Source organism: Notolabrus celidotus, chromosome 22, assembly GCF_009762535.1.
Source record: "Notolabrus celidotus isolate fNotCel1 chromosome 22, fNotCel1.pri, whole genome shotgun sequence".
NCBI classification, from domain to species: domain Eukaryota; kingdom Metazoa; phylum Chordata; class Actinopteri; order Labriformes; family Labridae; genus Notolabrus; species Notolabrus celidotus.
Window position 1 is genome coordinate 28,143,496 of NC_048293.1, and position 17,921 is coordinate 28,161,416.

A 17,921-nucleotide genomic window follows, 5' to 3' on the forward strand; every position below is an offset into this window, starting at 1 on the left:
AGAAAACACGGACAGGTTATTGGATTTAATTGTTCTGTGAAGGGATTCCAGCCTCTGGTTTAGGACTTGGAACCCAGGTACAGTTCACCATCAAGTCAGAAAAGCCTGAAGTTGCCAAAACCTGATTCTATCCTCACATTAAGGAACAGAGATTGTTAAAGGTGACATATCACGCTTTTTTCATCAACATATATTGGTCTAAGAGGTCCCCAAAACATGTCTTTAAAGTTTATGCTCAAAAAAACACTTTGAAATCAGATTCTGGTCTGCCTGAAAAACCCTCTTCTTCAGTCCTCCTCAGAACACTCTGTTTTCTCTCTGACCACGCCCCCTCAGGAAGTGGGTGTGGCCTCGGCTGTCCAGCACGTTGATCTAATGTTTACATGTTGGCTGAATATACACGGCTGCTCAGAGATCGCGTTACTTCAACCCTCTGAATCTGATCCTGAATCTGATCCTGACGGAGAGGCGCCTGCAGCAGGACCTTTCTGAACCATTGGTCACAGATTTAGTGTTTCTTGTTGTTTTATTTGTCAGTATGTCGACGTGTGTCTTGGTACACAGCTACGAACATGTAGCTATGTGGCTATGCTAACTAGCGCTAGCACTTATCCATGATAAATAAAAATCATCCACTAGATCTTCAAATCTGCAGACGTGGGGAGTCAAACCGACCTCTGCCAGAAAGGCAGCAGGACCTTTTATGAAGGATTGGTCACAGATTTAGTGTTTCTTGTTGTTTTATTTGTCAGTATGTCGACGTGTGTCTTGGTACACAGCTACAGCTACAGCTACAGCTACAGCTACAGCTACAGCTACAGCTATGAACATATAGCTATGTGGCTATGCTAATTAGCGCTAGCACTTATCCATGACAAATAAAAATCATCCACTAGATCTTCAAATCTGCAGACGTGGGGAGTCAAAGCGACCTTTGTGTTTATTAAGACAGCCTACAACTAGCATGCCTCCCTCCTAAGCTCCTTGTTAGCACACGTGTGTGCAGGGAATGAAAAACGGAGGAGGGGTTGAGTTGTATTTTATACAGTCTATGGGCTGAACAAGCTCCGAGCTCTGACTTCCTGTTACAGACCGGATATTGTTGTTACGTAACAAAAACACTGAAGTCTGAAACGGCTCGTTTCACACACATTTACAGAAAGGTGGAGAATCAAAACAGGGGCAGAATGGAGTCTTTGACTTTTCAGGGGGTTTGTAGACAGGGACACAGATTTCAGGTAGAGAACCATTAAAAAGTCGATTTTGCATGATATGTCACCTTTAAATCAAGACTAGCATCGGATCGGCTAGTATCCCAGATACCAGAGCCCAGGTATCGATATCGGTATCGGGACCTAAAAAGTAGGATCAGTGCATCCCTAGTTTATAATTTTGGACCCTAAAACAGTGATTGGTTGGTGTTTTCCCAGGTTTACTCCGGCTGTAGATAGCAGCTTTTCTTACCTCTTTTTTAAGAACACATGATGTATTGATTACCATCAGGACATAAAGATCATTTTAACCAGGAGAACAAAAAGTGGATCTAAGTCTGAACACCAACCCCAGCTTGAAAGTGGTTCTGAAATAAAGGTGTGAAGCTAACTGCCTGGTAAGTTGAGTAATAAGTATTATTGTATTATTATAAAGACAGGACTCAGCAGAGGGAGAGTGGACACTGGTTTCAGGATGTGTGAAACCTTTTGTAGCCGCTCTGCGTTTAAGCTAACGCCTCTTTTCTCCAAAACACTGCTTCATAAAAACAGTCCAAACCACTTTCCCAGCTTTAAGTTTTCACTGAGTGTTTTTTATTTTAACTGAGCCACTTTAAAAACCCGAACTCTGCGGCGTGGATCCGGCCTGTTTGAGTTCTGTGTGATACCACAGGCGTGAGCGTTGACCACAGCACCATGTTTGGACAACCAGCTCCTTGGTTCTGACGGCAGCGGCGATAAGCTCCCGGTTGTTGGAGCATAATATTTCTTTTACTGGGTCACACATCACAAGGTAACCCAATTCTTCACGTCTGCTCTCTCAGCTGGAACCTTTCAGATCTGCTATCTGCTGAGAGGAATATTATCCACACGGACAAAGAAGCTGTTCATGAAAGCAGGTCGATTATGAAACAGTCTTTGTAGCTCAGGTTTGAATAAACATCGGTCATTATCCACAGTCACCAGACCTGAGTCACTCATTCTGTGATTAAAACCTCTCCAGCTTGGTGATTGGTGTTTGTGTTGCAGCAGATTAGCCGCGGTGGTTTTCTCAGCGACCGGGGGGGCCGGGGAGGTTATGTTTACGGGCTTGTAAAGCGATGCTTATTTCTGACTGGCAGCGATAATGAATGCTCATTTCTGCAGTCATCCAGGGGCAGAGATGAAGGGTTTTAAGCTACCGATGCCAACCTCAGGATTTTCCCCGCGTCCATCTGTCCGGCCCGATCCACGAAGGGAGGAGTCCGCTGGGAACACGAAAGAGGTCGTATGACTCAGCCACCCAGGAGAAGTATGCCAGACGTGGCACAGCAGCTTTCCTAATGACTACAATATGTTAAAACCTTCCTAAGCTCTCTTCCCGGCCGCAAGTTTTCTAAAAAGGAGCCTGACCTACATTTTCTCCTCCACGCTCTGAATTCAGAAAGAGTTCCTTAAGCCGCAGCGAAGGGAGAGCTGAAATAACCGCTCCCTCTTCTCACGCTGCGTGCTGTGAGAGGCAGACCTGCAAATCCAGCCTGCAGGGCCGCCCTGCAATCAACCGGCACTACCATGAATTAGAAGAGTTATTATAAAGAGAGAGAGGGAGAGAGTTAATGAGAGTTAATGGGATAAAAATACCAACACACTGCAGCAAATATTTAACAGCCGATGCTCTGAGCACCAGATGCAGAGCGGCCAAAGTGCAGAGTAAACACTGTTTCTGTGGAAATCAGTGACTAATGTATGACTAGGATTTCCCTGGAAGTCAGTGTTTGGGACTCACAAATCAGAGCTGCAGCAGCAGAGGCAAAACGACGGCGTCAAGACCAATCACTCCGCTCGATGCAGGACTTCACGTCTAACCGTCACCCCACAGGGCGGAATCATCAATATGAATCAAAGGGAACAAGTCGGCGTGTCAGGACGTAAATCAGAACACAGATCGGGAATAAATCAGGATGAATGCCTCGAGAGAAAGATGTAAATATGGAGAAGGGAAATCATGATGAGGGGAAAAAATTTAATCAGAGGTTACATCACAAATGAGGCTGAACATTTCATCCCAGCTGGAGAAATCTGTGGTGTTCATTATCTCTACCAAAGATAATTGGAATGGAATGGAATGGGATCACATAGACTAGAATGGACTAGAATGGAATGGAATGGACTGGAATGGAATGGGATAGCATGGAATGGAATGGAATGGGATAGCATGGAATGGAATGGAATGGGATAGCATGGAATGGAATGGGATGGGATGGAATGAGATAGCATGGAATGGAATGGACTAGAATGGAATGGACTGGAATGGAATGGGATAGCATGGAATGGAATGGGATGAAAGGAATGGAATGGGATAGCATGGAATGGAATGGAATGGAATAGAATGGAATGGACTAGAATGGAATGGACTGGAATGGAATGGGATAGCATGGAATGGAATGGAATGAAAGGAGTGGAACGGGATAGCATGGAATGGAATGGAATAGAATGGACTAGAATGGAATGGACTGGAATGGAATGGAATGGGATGGACTGGAATGGGATGGGATGGACTGGACTAGAATGGACTAGAATGGAATGGACTGGTCTAGAATGGACTGGTCTAGAATGGACTGGAATGCACTAGAATGGAATGGACTGGTCTAGAATGGACTGGAATGCACTAGAATGGAATGGACTGGTCTAGAATGGCTGGTCTAGAATGGACTGGTCTAGAATGGACTGGTCTAGAAATGACTGGACTAGAATGGACTGGTCTAGAATGGACTGGTCTAGAAATGACTGGACTAGAATGGAATTGACTGGTCTAGAATGGCTGGTCTAGAATGGACTGGTCTAGAATGGACTGGTCTAGAATGGACTGGTCTAGAAATGACTGGACTAGAATGGACTGGACTAGAATGGAATAGAATGGAATGTACTGGTCTAGAATGGACTGGTCTAGAAATGACTGGACTAGAATGGAATTGACTAGAAGGGAATTTTCAGCTTTTCAAGATCAAGTAGAATACATCATTCAAACCCCAAGCAAATAAAAACTGATGTTCTTGTGATTAATGGGTCTACAGTTTGCTCAATAACAACATCATGATGCAGATTAGTTAAAAGTCAAGCTTTGTCAGGTCTGTCCTCAAGAGGAGAAGAAAAGTATTTTAAGAATAGAATGTAAGGAGGGGAGTTCTCACATTATTTGTGTTGAAGCTGTGGAACATGAATCAAACACCATCACATCCGTTACAGAGACTATTTAAAGACATGTATTTTTAAAGTGTCCCTAAATACGCACCATCACGGAGCTTTCTCTTCAAGGTGTTCGACTGAAGAAGGGAAGACACAGCGAGTGTTTGGAGTCACTTTCCCCTCCTTATCTCCTCAAACATAATCTGATCTTCATCAGGCACAGAGTCCTGATAAACCTCTCTCTGCCTTCTCAGTCCGGTAACCTAATTCTCCTGCAAAGTGTTGCAACATGTGGAAAAGTAAACAGACCCCAGAACGCTCTGTAATCACGGAGCTGTTTCATAATTTGAGCTACGTTTGGAATTAAGGCCACCTCTGCTGCAAACAATCACATCAACAATATGATAATGCTCTTTAGTGAGGAGATTTATCAATTAACAAATGAGACTGGAGGATTTAGGTTAATCAATGAGGCGGACGGTATCATGACCAGACTAGAGAAGCGATACCCTACTCACAGCTCTGTCAAATTCAACTTTAAGAGTTGCAGAAAATCTAAATATAATCTCAATCCAGAGTTCAGATTTAAACAAAGTGAAACAAACAGGAATGTGTGAAATGATCCAGACCTCTGAACGCCTCATAATGTGGCTGTGGCGCCACAGAAACACAAACAATGCCTCAAACAGGGCGCCATGGAAAAAGAACAACAGGTGATTAAACAACACGAGTGCTGGAGACGTGAAAATACAACAAATCACAACGTTTAGAACCATGAACCATCGCACACTGAGGAGGGGGTCTGAAACTGATCCAGGACTAACTTAAAGTTGCTCCGAAGACTCAGTCCAGTTAGCAGCTTCAGAAGTGATGGTGTGTTTCCGTACGTCTGCAAAGTAATCACTCTGTTTTTATATCTGATCTGAGTGCTGCCAGTTCTTCTGCTTCTGTTGAGTCTCAGCTTCACTGTAAACAGTAAAGTTAGGAGGCTCAGTCTGGCTTACTTCAGCAGTACTGGTGCGTTCAATGGACCTCTGAAATCGGATGTTTGAGCTGTTGGAGTGACGTCAGAAACTGTTCAGCCATTAGCTTCTGTTGTTGTTAGCATTGTTCGCCATTTCCAGGCGATGGCGACACACTTTGTGATAGTTTGGGGGCAAAAGCGACATGACAGCATGTCTACTGATAGAACTTGCACAATATTATCAGTATGATTGATCTGATTGCACAGAATGAGACTGTTAAGAGTTCAGTTTGTTCACTGTTGATGCAGGGAGAGGCCATCTTGGATTTCAAGCTCAGGGTGAACGAGGGTGCTCTGAGTTTCTGATTTTGAATTCTGACTTCAGAAGGCTTTTAGGGTGATCGGAATGGGGCGCTGGTGGCCTAGAGGTCTAAGTGCCCCACATACAGAGGCTACAGTCCTCGTCGCAGGGGTCGCCGGTTCAATTCCCACCCAGTCGATCATTTCCTGCATGTCTTCCCCCGCTCTCCATTCCCCACATTTACTGTCTCTCTTCAGCTGTGCTATACAATGAAGGCAAAAAGACCAAAAATATAACTTTAAAATAAAAAATAAAAAGGAGGCGTTTAGGGTGATCAGAATGGAATGGGATTTTCAGTTTTCAAGATCAAGTGGAACGCATCATTCGAGCCCCAAGCAAATAAAAACAGACTTTCAGTTTGCTGAAGTAACAACATCCTGATGCAGATTAGTCAAAAGTCCAAAGTCCAAAGTCAAGCTTTGTCAGGTCTGTCCTCAAGAGGAGAAGAAAACTACTTTAAGAAAGAGATGGATGAATGGAGGTCAGATCAGTCATTTCTGATGCATTTCATGAAGTCGAGAACTCTAAACAACGACCGGCTTTTCTAACAGCATCAACAGATTTGTTCTTCATCAGGGTGGATTGGGTTTGCCTGCTTTTGCTCTCCGTACAGCCTGCAGACACTAAAGCCTGCTGGTACCTGATTGGTCTAAACTAACCGGACTACAAATGTACAACAATTGGAAACTAGAACATTTCCCGTACTAAAATCTAGACCTCCAGATACATATCTAAGACTGCATTTCCCATGAGCGCCGTCACCCTCTGTGGTAAAGATGTGTCTCCTTTGTTGTTGAAGCAAATGAATGAGTACAGATCTTCTTCTTCTTTCCTACTTTTCTTTGTGTATCAGGATGCAGAGTGATGATGTGATGTGTTGATTTATTATTATAACTGTAACGTAACGACAGCTGAACTCCTCCTGCCTGCTAGCTTGCGTCTCACTGACAAACTTTAGCAGCAGAGCTCTGAACAGAGACTTCAGGGGGGGACGGATATTGACTCAGCTTTTCTGACACAGGAACTAAGATCTAGTGTTGACCCCAAACATTAAAGGTGACATATCATGCAAAATTGACTTTTTAATGGTTCTTTACCTGAAATATGTGTCCCTGGCATGTCTACAAACCCCCCGAGAATGAAAAAAATCCATTCTGCCCCTGTTCTGATTTCTCCACCTTTCTGTAAATGTGTGTGAAACGAGCCGTTTCAGACTTCAGTGTTTTTGTTACGTAACAACAATATCCGGTCTGTAACAGGAAGTCAGAGCTCGGAGCTTGTTCAGCCCATAGACTGTATAAAATAATACTGAATCCCTCCTCCGTTTTTCATTCCCTGCACACATGTGTGCTAACAAGGAGCTTAGGAGGGAGGCATGCTAGTTGTAGGCTGTCTTAATAAACACAAAGGTCGGTTTTACTCCCCACGTCTGCAGATTTGAAGATCTAGTGGATGATTTTTATTTGTCATGGATAAGTGCTAGCGCTAATTAGCATAGCCATATAGCTATATGTTCATAGCTGTAGCTGTAGCTGTAGCTGTAGCTGTAGCTGTAGCTGTAGCTGTAGCTGTAGCTGTAGCTGTAGCTGTAGCTGTGTACCAAGACACACGTCGACATACTGACAAATAAAACAACAAGAAACACTAAATCTGTGACCAATCCTTCATAAAAGGTCCTGCTGCCTTTCTGGCAGAGGTCGGTTTTACTCCCCACGTCTGCAGATTTGAAGATCTAGTGGATGATTTTTATTTATCATGGATAAGTGCTAGCGCTAGTTAGCATAGCCACATAGCTACATGTTGGTAGCTGTGTACCAAGACACACGTCGACATACTGATAAATAAAACAACAAGAAACACTAAATCTATGACCAATGGTTCAGAAAGGTCCTGCTACAGGCGCCTCTCCGTCAGGATCAGATTCAGAGGGTTGAAGTAACGCGATCTCTGAGCAGCCGTGTATATTCAGCCAACATGTAAACATTAGATCAACGTGCTGGAGAGCCGAGGCATATCCATTTCCGGAGGGGGCGTGGTCAGAGGGAAAACAGAGTGTTCTGATGAGGAATGAAGAAGAGGACTTTTCAGGCATGCCAAAATCTGATTTCAAAGTGTTTTTTTGAGCATAAACTTTGAAGACATGTTTTGGGGACCTCTTAGACCAATATATATTGATGACAAAAGCGTGATATGTCCCCTTTAAGGGGTTAAATTTCAGATCATTACAGCTGACGAATGAAACCTCCCCGTTTGACTCCTCTACAGAAAACAATCCTTATCTTGGACCTCGTAGCCGTTTGGTCTGCTCCCCGTCGCCCTGAGATCTATTTAGACTCAAAGTGAACAGGACGCTCCGTCTGAACCTCCACAAGGTTAGCTCTTCACTCCTTTCTCACCCGAGCTGACATTCTCCTCCAAGACGTGAACATGCTGCTGAGTCCACCAAGGAAATGTCATCCTGAAAACTCCATATCTCAAGCGGCACATTCGCTTGTCCCCATTTTCAAATTAGCGTGAATCTAATTGGGGGAATATGCTAATGAGACATCAGTGCTGTAGATCCATGTATAATCCTGCACAGTAACACAGCTCTGCAGCCCAGAGGTATTTAACTCGTCAAACACAAAAGCACTCTTTCATTTTTCAGCGTTTCTCACCCAGAGGAGATTATCCTCCCTCTGAATACACAGATTCATCCCTGACACCACCGCCCGGGGTTCAACTGGGGTGTTTCAGCTAATCTGTTGTTTATGTCTACACTTTATCAGCTGTACATCATCTGTGTGACGGCTGCAGGCTGTGACGTCTGACCGAGTCCCTGTCATGGCCTCGTGTGTCCTGCAGCGACGCTACATCAATGCAAACAAACACAGGCTCTCGTGTGTTAGCTTCCTGTGCAGGACGAGCAGATATCTCTGACGCCGGGTCCTTAAAATCAAACTTTGTCCACGATGGAAATAAAAGAGTCCAGGACGCACGCAGTCAGGCGAGCTGCAGGGCGCTGAGGCATGAGGAGAGTCAGCTGGAGGCCGAGCTTATCAGCCTACAGCATCACAAAGCATCTCAAATGTTTGTGAGTGTGTGTGTGTGTGTGTGTGTGTGTGTGTGTGCGGAGAGAGGAGGAGGAGGCGGCTGCCCTTTCCCTGTCCTGCCCCGTCTGCCCTCCAGGACGCGCTGCATCAGCAGAATGGAGGAGGCCGGATATCTTACATAAACCCTCTGACTTAACATTCAAAGAACATGAAGGGAGATCGAGAGGACGGAAACATCTGTGTGAAAACAAGAGTCAAAGTCAGGACACGGTAACGGGAGAGACGTGGAGTATGAGAGGGCAAGACTCACGATGAGATCACCATCAAGTCTTCTGCAGACCTTCAGGGCCCCCAGAGGACGGATCCTAACGACTTCAGTGATCCTGTGACTCCTGAACAGACTCATGCTTTCATTTCTAGTGTTGAACATCCTTCAAGGTCCCCAGAGGAGCAATATTTAGATCATTAGTAAAACATTTTAATGTCTGTTAGATGGATCTGAATAAAGCCCCCTCCACATGTCTGTGGGAGGACTCAGACCTGCCGGATCAGAGACGCAGCCGGAACTCAACAGAGTGGATCCAGTGGAAGTTAACACATTGACTAGAATAGAAACCGATCAGATCTGGAGCTGTGACGGATCGGAGACGGACTGGACACGGAGCTGGTGGAATTTGGCCGTAAGGGAAGGAAAGATGAGGAAAGGAAGTGAGCGTTAAGGGAACGAAAAGGAAAGCTTAGGGAAGGAAAGGAACTCCAAGGGAAGGAGAGGAAAAAGAAGCTAAGGAATGGAAAGCTGAGGAAAGGAAATGATCGCTAAGGGAAGTAAAGGAGAGGAAAGGAGTGCTAAGGAAAGGAAAGGAAAGGAAATGATCGCTAAGGGAAGGAAAGGAAATGAGTAGTAAGGGAAGCAAATGAGAGGAAATGAGCGCTACGGAAAGGAAAGGAAAGGAAAGGAAAGGAAAGGAAAGGGAAGGAAAGGAAATGAGTAGTAAGGGAAGCAAATGAGAGGAAAGGAGCGCTAAGGAAAGGAAAGGAAATGAGCGCTAAGGAAAGGAAAGGAGAGGAAATGAGCGCTACGGAAAGGAAAGGAGAGCAAATGAGCGCTAAGGAAAGGAAAGCTGAGGAAAGGAAATGATCGCTAAGGAGAGGAAATGAGCGCAAATGAGCGCTAAGGAAAGGAAAGCCAAGGAAAGGACATGAGCGCTAAGGGAAGGAAAGGAGAGCAAATGAGCGCTAAGGAAAGGAAAGCTGAGGAAAGGAAATGAGCGCTAAGGGAAGGAAAGGAGAGCAAATGAGCGCTAAGGAAAGGAAAGCTGAGGAAAGGAAATGAGCGCTAAGGAGAGGAAATGAGCGCAAATGAGCGCTAAGGAAAGGAAAGCCAAGGAAAGGAAATGAGCGCTAAGGGAAGGAAAGGAGAGCAAATGAGCGCTAAGGGAAGGAAAGGAGAGCAAATGAGCGCTAAGGAAAGGAAAGCTGAGGAAAGGAAATGAGCGCTAAGGGATGGAAAGGAGAGCAAATGAGCGCTAAGGAAAGGAAAGCTGAGGAAAGGAAATGAGCGCTAAGGGAAGGAGAGGAAAAAGAAGCTAAGGAAAGGAAAGCTGAGGAAAGGAAATGAGCGCTAAGGAAAGGAAAGCTGAGGAAAGGAAATGAGCGCTAAGGGAAGGAAAGGAGAGCAAATGAGCGCTAAGGGAAGGAAAGGAGAGCAAATGAGCGCTAAGGAATGGAAAGCTGAGGAAAGGAAATGAGCGCTAAGGGAAGGAAAGGAGAGCAAATGAGCACTAAGGAAAGGAAAGCTGAGGAAAGGAAATGATCGTTCACAGTTCATGTTTGTGGTTATGGATATATAGAAATAGATTGTCACAAAGTTTGGTAGAGATAATGTTCACATCCTGACACACTAAACTCGGGCGGTTGAAGAGCATTCCCTCTAAACTGGAGCCTGTTAGCATGTTTCGTTAGCTCAAAGCGCCTCTCAGTGCAGCTCCACATGGCTGCTGGTCTGACTGTAGACTCTTGAGTCTTGTGTAAACTCTCAAACATTTGTACAGAACAGACACAGAGTCCAGGACAACAAGAGGAAGGGGAACATAAAACAATGAGAGGCTTTAACCGGCCCTCGTTCGTCCTACTCTAAATTCCCGCAGTGTGAGCATCCCAGGCAGCCAGAGGGACAAAAGAGCGAGTGTGTTCCTGCTGCTCAAAGCGACATCTCAGCACTCTCGCCTCCAACAGGCCCAAATATGACAGCCTACTGGGTCCAGCTGCCACTCGAGGGGCCCGTTCAATCCCGCCTCTGTGTCAGAGATTGGCCCCGTCTCGCGCAGCACTTAGCCTCACGCCCGTGGGCTGATGTGCAGAAATGCAACCGATGCCCACTTCAAAAATACCGAGTAAGGAAGGTCTACGTAGGAAGAGCCTCCACTCCTTGTGTTCCACTTCTGCAGTGTCTCTTTAAAACACACGTCCATCTTTAGGAGTGAGCGTGCAGTTTTTCTGGAACACGTTGAGACGCTCTGAGCGATAAAGAGGCACAGCGGGCGCTCATTTAAATGCTTCTCACGATAAGTTGAGAGAACATAAAAGCACCTCCTTCATTCACTCTCAGATATCACAGAGTGTGAGAGAGGCAGCTGAGGAGTGCAGCGAGGACAGCCCCTCTGAGTAACCTTCATGCACTTCACATCCTGACTTCACATTAAGAGCAGAGCGCCTCATAAACTCAGCGTGCCGCTTTATTAAACGAGCACATTTGCATTTCAGCTGCACGTCTTTGCATCCAAGTCCCGACAACATCTGGATCTCCGTGCAATTATAATTCAGCCTCGGTTCAGAGAGGTGATTAAGCCCTCTCCCTGACCTCAGATAGGTGATTATTAAGCCTCTCGGCGTGCAGCGGCGGCGGCGGCACGTGTCCTGATGTGACTCCAGGAAACGTGAGATCGATGCAGAGGCAGCACTTCCACGAGTCGAACGGCGCGGAGGCTGCAGAGACCTCGGAGAGAACGGGACTCATTAAGAAGAGCAAGAAAGACAACATGAAGTTTACTGTTTAGATATTCACGAATACAAGTCTCTAAAAGTAGTATGGGAGGTAGAGCCTTCAGTTATCAGGCCCCTCTCCTTTGGAATCATCTACCAGTCAGGGTCCGGGAGGCAGACACCCTCTCTACTTTTAAGAGTAGGCTTCAAACTTTCCTTTTTGATAAAGCTTATAGTTAGAGCTGGATCAGGCTTGGACCAGGTCTTAGTTATGTTGCTACAGGCTTAGACTGACACACTGGGATCCTGTCTTTCCCTCTCTCTCCTCTCTCTGCCTGTCTCTCACTTTAACTCTTCCTGTCCCATTAAAGTTACTAACCATAGACCTTTCTGGAGTCCCTGAGCTCCCTTGTCTCGTAGGTTCCTCTGGATCTCTGCTGTAGATTCCTTTTTTGGGTCTGTCATTCATCCTTTCTTTCTTTCTTTCTCTCTTTCTTTCTTTCCGTCCTTCTTACTGTCTGTCCTTTCTTTTTTTCTTGCTTTCTTGACTTCTTTCTCTTTTCTCTTTTTTATTCCATTTTCCTTTCATTCCTTTCTTTCTCTCTTTTCTTCCTTCTTTCTTTTTCTTTCTTTCTTTCTTTCTTTCTCTCTTTCCTTCTTTGTTTCTCTCTTTCTTCCATTCCTTCTTTCTTTTCTTTCTTTGTTCGTTCCATGCTTCTTCATCCTTTATGTCTCCTTTCCTTCTATCCTTTCCTTCACCATTTATTCTCCTCTATTTCTTTCTTCTGGTCTCCCTCTCTTCTCTCTTTTCTTAGTCCTTTCTGGAGTCCCTGAGCTCCCTTGTCTCGTAGGTTCCTCTGGATCTCTGCTGCTGTGGACGTGGTCCAGACTCCAGCTGCTACAACTACTACTATCCGTCTCCCCACTATCATCTCTCTCTCTCTTCATCTCCCTCTATCCCTCTCTCCAACACGGTCTCAGCAGATGTGTGTCTAACATGAGTCTGGTCCTGCTGGAGGTTTCTGCCTGTTAAAGGAAGTTTGTTCTTGCCACTGTAACTTGCTAAATGCTGCAAAGTGCTCTGCTCATGGTGGATTAAGGTCTTGGTCTTGGTGTTGGGTCTAGACCTGCTCTGTTTGTAAAAGGGTCTTGAGATAACGTTTGTTGTGATTTGGCGCTTCATAAATAAAGATTGATTGATGAATAAACATGATGCTTTATTTTCACGCCCACATGACCTCCAGATGAATCTCTCTAACGACGTCGTCTCTGACCCCGAACATGCTCTGAACAATAAAGATGAACCGTCACCTTCAAACCTGAGACACGGCGTCCTGCCTTTAATAAGGTCAGACTCTTTCGTACATGAGTCAATCTGATAATTGAATCCTGGATCAGAAGCCCGCTGAAGGCCTCTGGATCAGCTGTGTGGTGTAGGGAAGTATCTTATCTCCTGTGCAGGACACACTTCAGACTCTCAGACTCTGACCTCTCTCTGAATAAATGACTTCATTATTGATGATGTCATCAAACATGGCCTCTGACTTCCTGTAGGTGAGACAGTAGTGAACACGGGGGCCTCAGGGTTTATCATGTACACAGCATGGATCACATGCAGACTCTCGTTATGGCAACAAAACAGAACCTGGACCTGCACCGATTATCAGCCACTCTGTCTAACCTTAAGCCCCGCCCACAACACGAGCAACTTGATGTCAGTTTGTCCCGCATGGAGGCTGATCAGAATATGACGATGGAATCAGAGAATTAATCAATGAAATGATCCTGAAATCAATATTTACTGTCACCTTGTTTCATTCTTTAGTAGACGGCAGGGAAGCTACAGGATAATGTTTGTAAAGCAGGAGGTTTAATCCAGATGATAATCTGGACAGGGTGAGCAGAACCCAAACGAACCACCTGCTCGTTATGTATCCCTCATATGCAAGGGTTTCTATTTCTACAACACGACATGTTAGAGCTTCATTTATCTGGGAGTTATGTTTCTATTTGATAATGTAGACACAAACAAATGAAGAGCCTTCAAATTATGAGGTACCAAAAAACACTGAAACACCAGGAAGTGTCTAAAACGTGACCCCAAAGTTTCAAAATTAAAGGGCCAGGTTCAGAAATATTCTGCAAACACATCAACCAATGTCTGAATGTTGGATTTGTCCTTGTGTTGGAGTATCTTCTTAACTTAGGAATACAAAAAGTTTACAAAACAAAACAAAGGACCCGTCTCAGTCTCCTCTAAAAGAGTCTGAAACTCTGAAAGTGAAAGTAAAGGAACAAAGTGAACTCTAAAGACGACAGGAGTCACTTTGTTTATCCACAGAATGAGACAGCTGATCTGACGCTGAGTTAACACGCCGAGTTCCTGCTGTCCGAACTCTGACAGGCGACGGTCGATACAGAGCTGACCTGAACTGAAGTGAGGAAGACTCTGAGCTCACATCTGATCCAACCTGAGACTGTTTCAGAAACAGAACCTCTGTGTCGTCAATGCATCCTCTCTGCAGAGTGAAACATCACAGCTGTTCTCTTCCTGGAAGTGAATTAGTCGTATTTCAGTTAAAAGCCTCTGAAGGTATTAACTAAAGAGGATGACGAGGGGATGAGGAGGGAGGGAACAAGGGAACACTTCATTTATTCTTCTGCAGGCCAAAAATCATGACAGGGTCTCCTCAGAGTGACGGATAAACTGAGTTTAAATCAAAAAATGTGAATGCATTTAACTCACCGTGAATTCAGATCACATGCAGGATGGAATATTTATCAGAATTCAAAGAGATAATAAAAAGTTTGTGGTTCGTTTTGCAGAGAAGTTTTGAAATAGAAAGAATTAAAGCTGCAAAAAAAACACAAATCAATCAAACTGCACTGTTTCATTCTCCATCATACGAGTATCAGGAACACACATAAGGAAGAAACTAGAAAGAGAATATTTATCTTGTTGCATATTGTGGAAAAAGTTGCATTTCTGAAAAATTAAGTTCAAATTTGATCAAAAATAAATAAAAAATAAGCTTTTTTTCCACATTTCTGCAGCTTTAACCTCAAAATATTGACTGTATCACCTAAAAGTAGAAATTGCATGAAGACCTGAAGGTTTAAAGAGCCTTAAGATAAGATAAAGAAGCATTACACAAGATTGAGTTAATGATTTATAAGCTAACTCAGCAAGAAGCATCCAAAAAGTGGAATAAAATTAATAAATAGGGTGATTAAAAAATGCTAATGAGCTCAAACTATTCTCAATATCTGAATATTCCAAAGTTTTAATAGTTCAAGGTGTTAAAATATGAAGATTTGTTGTCTTTCTTTGGTGAATATCTCTGCAGAAATTAAAATATGTGCATCCAGGAGTAGATTCTGGAGGGACAGAGTCTAAAGTCTGTGAAATACTCCATCAGAGTCTTTAGTTTTAGTCCTCACAGCATCTGAGGAAAAAGGCCGGCTGCAAAATCCTAAAACTGCACCCATCAGTGTAACAAATCCACCTGAGCAGTCAGTCTGCGTCAGTGTGAACACAGGCTGCAGGTCTCTGGGGGGTCACAGGAGCCAAGTGGTCTCCATGGTGCAGCCTGGCACAATGACCTGGCATGAAGCTGTGTGTCAGAGCAGACAGCTGAGAGCATGCAGCTGCAGAATAAACCCCTTTAATGTGTGCTGAGACCTGCAGGAGGCTGCAGGAGGAGGGTCTGTCAGGAGTCCTGATCCTTCTTATTTTAATATCTGAGACATTGGGACGATGCAGGGGGGCAGGTTTGGCTTCGTCCTGGATCAGGGCCTGCATGGGCATCCTGCCTGGCATGGTGTGAACAGCTAGCTGCAGCTGGAGCTGGATGACAGCTCGTGTGTTTTGCGCATTGAAGCTTTAAAGTTTAAAGGACTCACAGAGACCGGCAGAGACCGGGAGGGACCGGGAGGAGGTCTTACCTCGGGATGCAGTTCGGGGAGGATCCGTCGATCTCCCAGGTGGCGAACAGGTTCATGGGGACCGGTCTGTTGAGAGACCCGACCCCGGGGAAACTCAGCCGGCCACTTCTCTCCGCCATGGTCCCGGGCTGTGTGGGGGGGGGACTGTCCGAGACCGAGCTGAGGAGGATCCGAGAGCAGGAGACCGGGTCCCGGCTGTCTGTGTGTTAGAGTCCGTGGAGGGAGACCAGGATCACGGTAGTCTGTGGACGGCCGAGGTCCAGCTCATGTCTCCGGGCGGGTCTGTGTGGTCCCTGGTCCGGTCTGCAGAGAGGAGCAGGTCTGAACGGACCCCGCTGAGCTTGTTGTGCTTACCACGCTGCCCAGAGGGTATGAGGGGTGATCCGTGCCACACGGTGACTAACGGGGAGAGAGGGGAGGGGCAAGATGGAGTGTTCATACAGGAGTGACAATAAAGTTTACACAACCCTGAGCCATGCTAACCTTTAGCATTTATATAATTAACACATCAGAGATATTAACGACAGATGTAGCCACCATAATGCCACTGCTGGGTATCTCATACAGACCTCCCTACTTCCTGTGGTCTATAGCAGGGGTTCCCAATCTTTTCAGCCCGTGACCCCCAAAATATAGGTGCCAAAGTCTTGGGACCACCTTAAATCCCTCAAAGTGATTTATTTCAAATGTTTTTATTGGATTTTTTCAATCAATTACAAGTTATACATTATGCAAAACATTTGCAACCCACCCACCCCACCCCCCTGGGAGACTGGCCAACAAACCAAGAGTAAAAAAGGATAAATAGCCAATAACATGAGTAGATAACAGCAAAATAATAACAAATATAATAATAGAGATAATGAAAATAATGATATGTATACACATACATGCACACACATATATAAAATGAATCACAAAAGGAAATTAAGCAAAATACAAGACAAAACGTACTAAAATACAAAAACAAAATAAAATAAATACAATTTACTAAAAAGTCAGGATTCTACAGCAATTCTGCGTGATTATGGTCAGCTGCTACAGGCTTTAAATTACAGTTCATGTATAAACGTTATTATAATAGTCCAGGAATGGTTTCCATATTTTATGGAATTTATTAACCGAACCCTGAGAGGTGTATCTGAGCTTTTCCAGCTTCAAATGGCTCATTACCTCCTCAACCCAGCGGCTGTGCATAGGGGACGAGCTAGATTTCCAATTAAATAGAATTAGACGTCTTGCCAAAAGTGACGAGAAGGCAACAGCGTGGACCTGAGCTTGTGTGAGATTCAGATCTCTCTGAGCAACGCCAAAAACTGCCAAAGTTGGCTCTGGGTCTATGGCTCTGTCACACATGTACGAAAGTGTTTCAAAGACCTTAGCCCAGAATTGCCTCAGATTTGGGCAAGTCCAAAATGAGTGGATAAGGGTCGCTGGATCTCAGTTACACCGTTGACAGGTTGGGTCAGATTCTGGATAAATTTGGGCAAGCCTACTCTTAGACAGATGCAATCTATGAAATACTTTAAATTGGATCACACTATGTCTGACACATATTGAGGTTTTGTGGATCATTGCAATAGACGATTTCCAGATTTCATCTGAGATCTTCTCGCCCAAGTCATCCTCCCCCCTCAAAGTGATTTAATGTGTCTTCATTTAGCTGGTCTGCAGAAAGTTACTCTCCCTATATGAGCATGTGTCTGTGTTTCCTGCTCCTTTATGAATGAACCTGCTGCTACTGATGCTGTAGATCAGGGGTGTCCAAAGTACGGCCCGGGGGCCAATTGCGGCCCAAGGTCCATTTATTTATGGCCCCAAGCTTCCATCTTAAATTGTGTTATTTTTAGCAAAGAAATGAATCACAGTTTCTTTCTACAAATAAAACTAAAGTCAATCCAGAAACGTCTCAAAAAGCTTCATATGGACTACCTGTCTAAAACCAAAGCTCTGGGAATTCTGCAAGACGGCAATAAAGAAGAAACACAAGGACTCTTAAAGTTGACAAGTTTTCAAATTCATGTTTTTATCATGATGTGAAAATGTTCTTGATGAACACTAAAACTTCAGAAGACACAAAAGAGGACACAAGACAAGATCAAATTATGAAATTGTGCAGAAAAGGCAAAATTTGGTGCATCAAAAATGTTCAGAACTCAGGAAAATAATTATATAGTTCTTAAAATGTTGTCTGCTGGTCAGAAAGGTCTTAAAAAAAACATGAAAAAGAAGTGTGATGAAATCTAGATCGTGATCCTGCC

The 17,921-nt window shown here is 44.5% G+C and overlaps 1 protein-coding gene across 5 annotated transcripts in view; it reads right to left on the minus strand.

Moving 5' to 3' along the window:
- pacs2 (phosphofurin acidic cluster sorting protein 2) overlaps positions 1–16,108 on the minus strand; it is an 80,742-nt gene extending 64,634 nt beyond the window's left edge. For 3 of the 5 annotated variants that reach the window (XM_034675145.1, XM_034675141.1, XM_034675142.1), the window contains exon 1: positions 15,661–16,108. In XM_034675145.1, coding sequence (XP_034531036.1) covers positions 15,661–15,779 — 119 coding nt within the window. In that variant the 5' untranslated portion in view covers positions 15,780–16,108. The remainder of the gene's footprint in view (positions 1–15,660) is intronic. The other 2 variants (XM_034675144.1, XM_034675140.1) reach the window with 1 other exon arrangement.
- Positions 16,109–17,921: the final 1,813 nt, after the last annotated feature.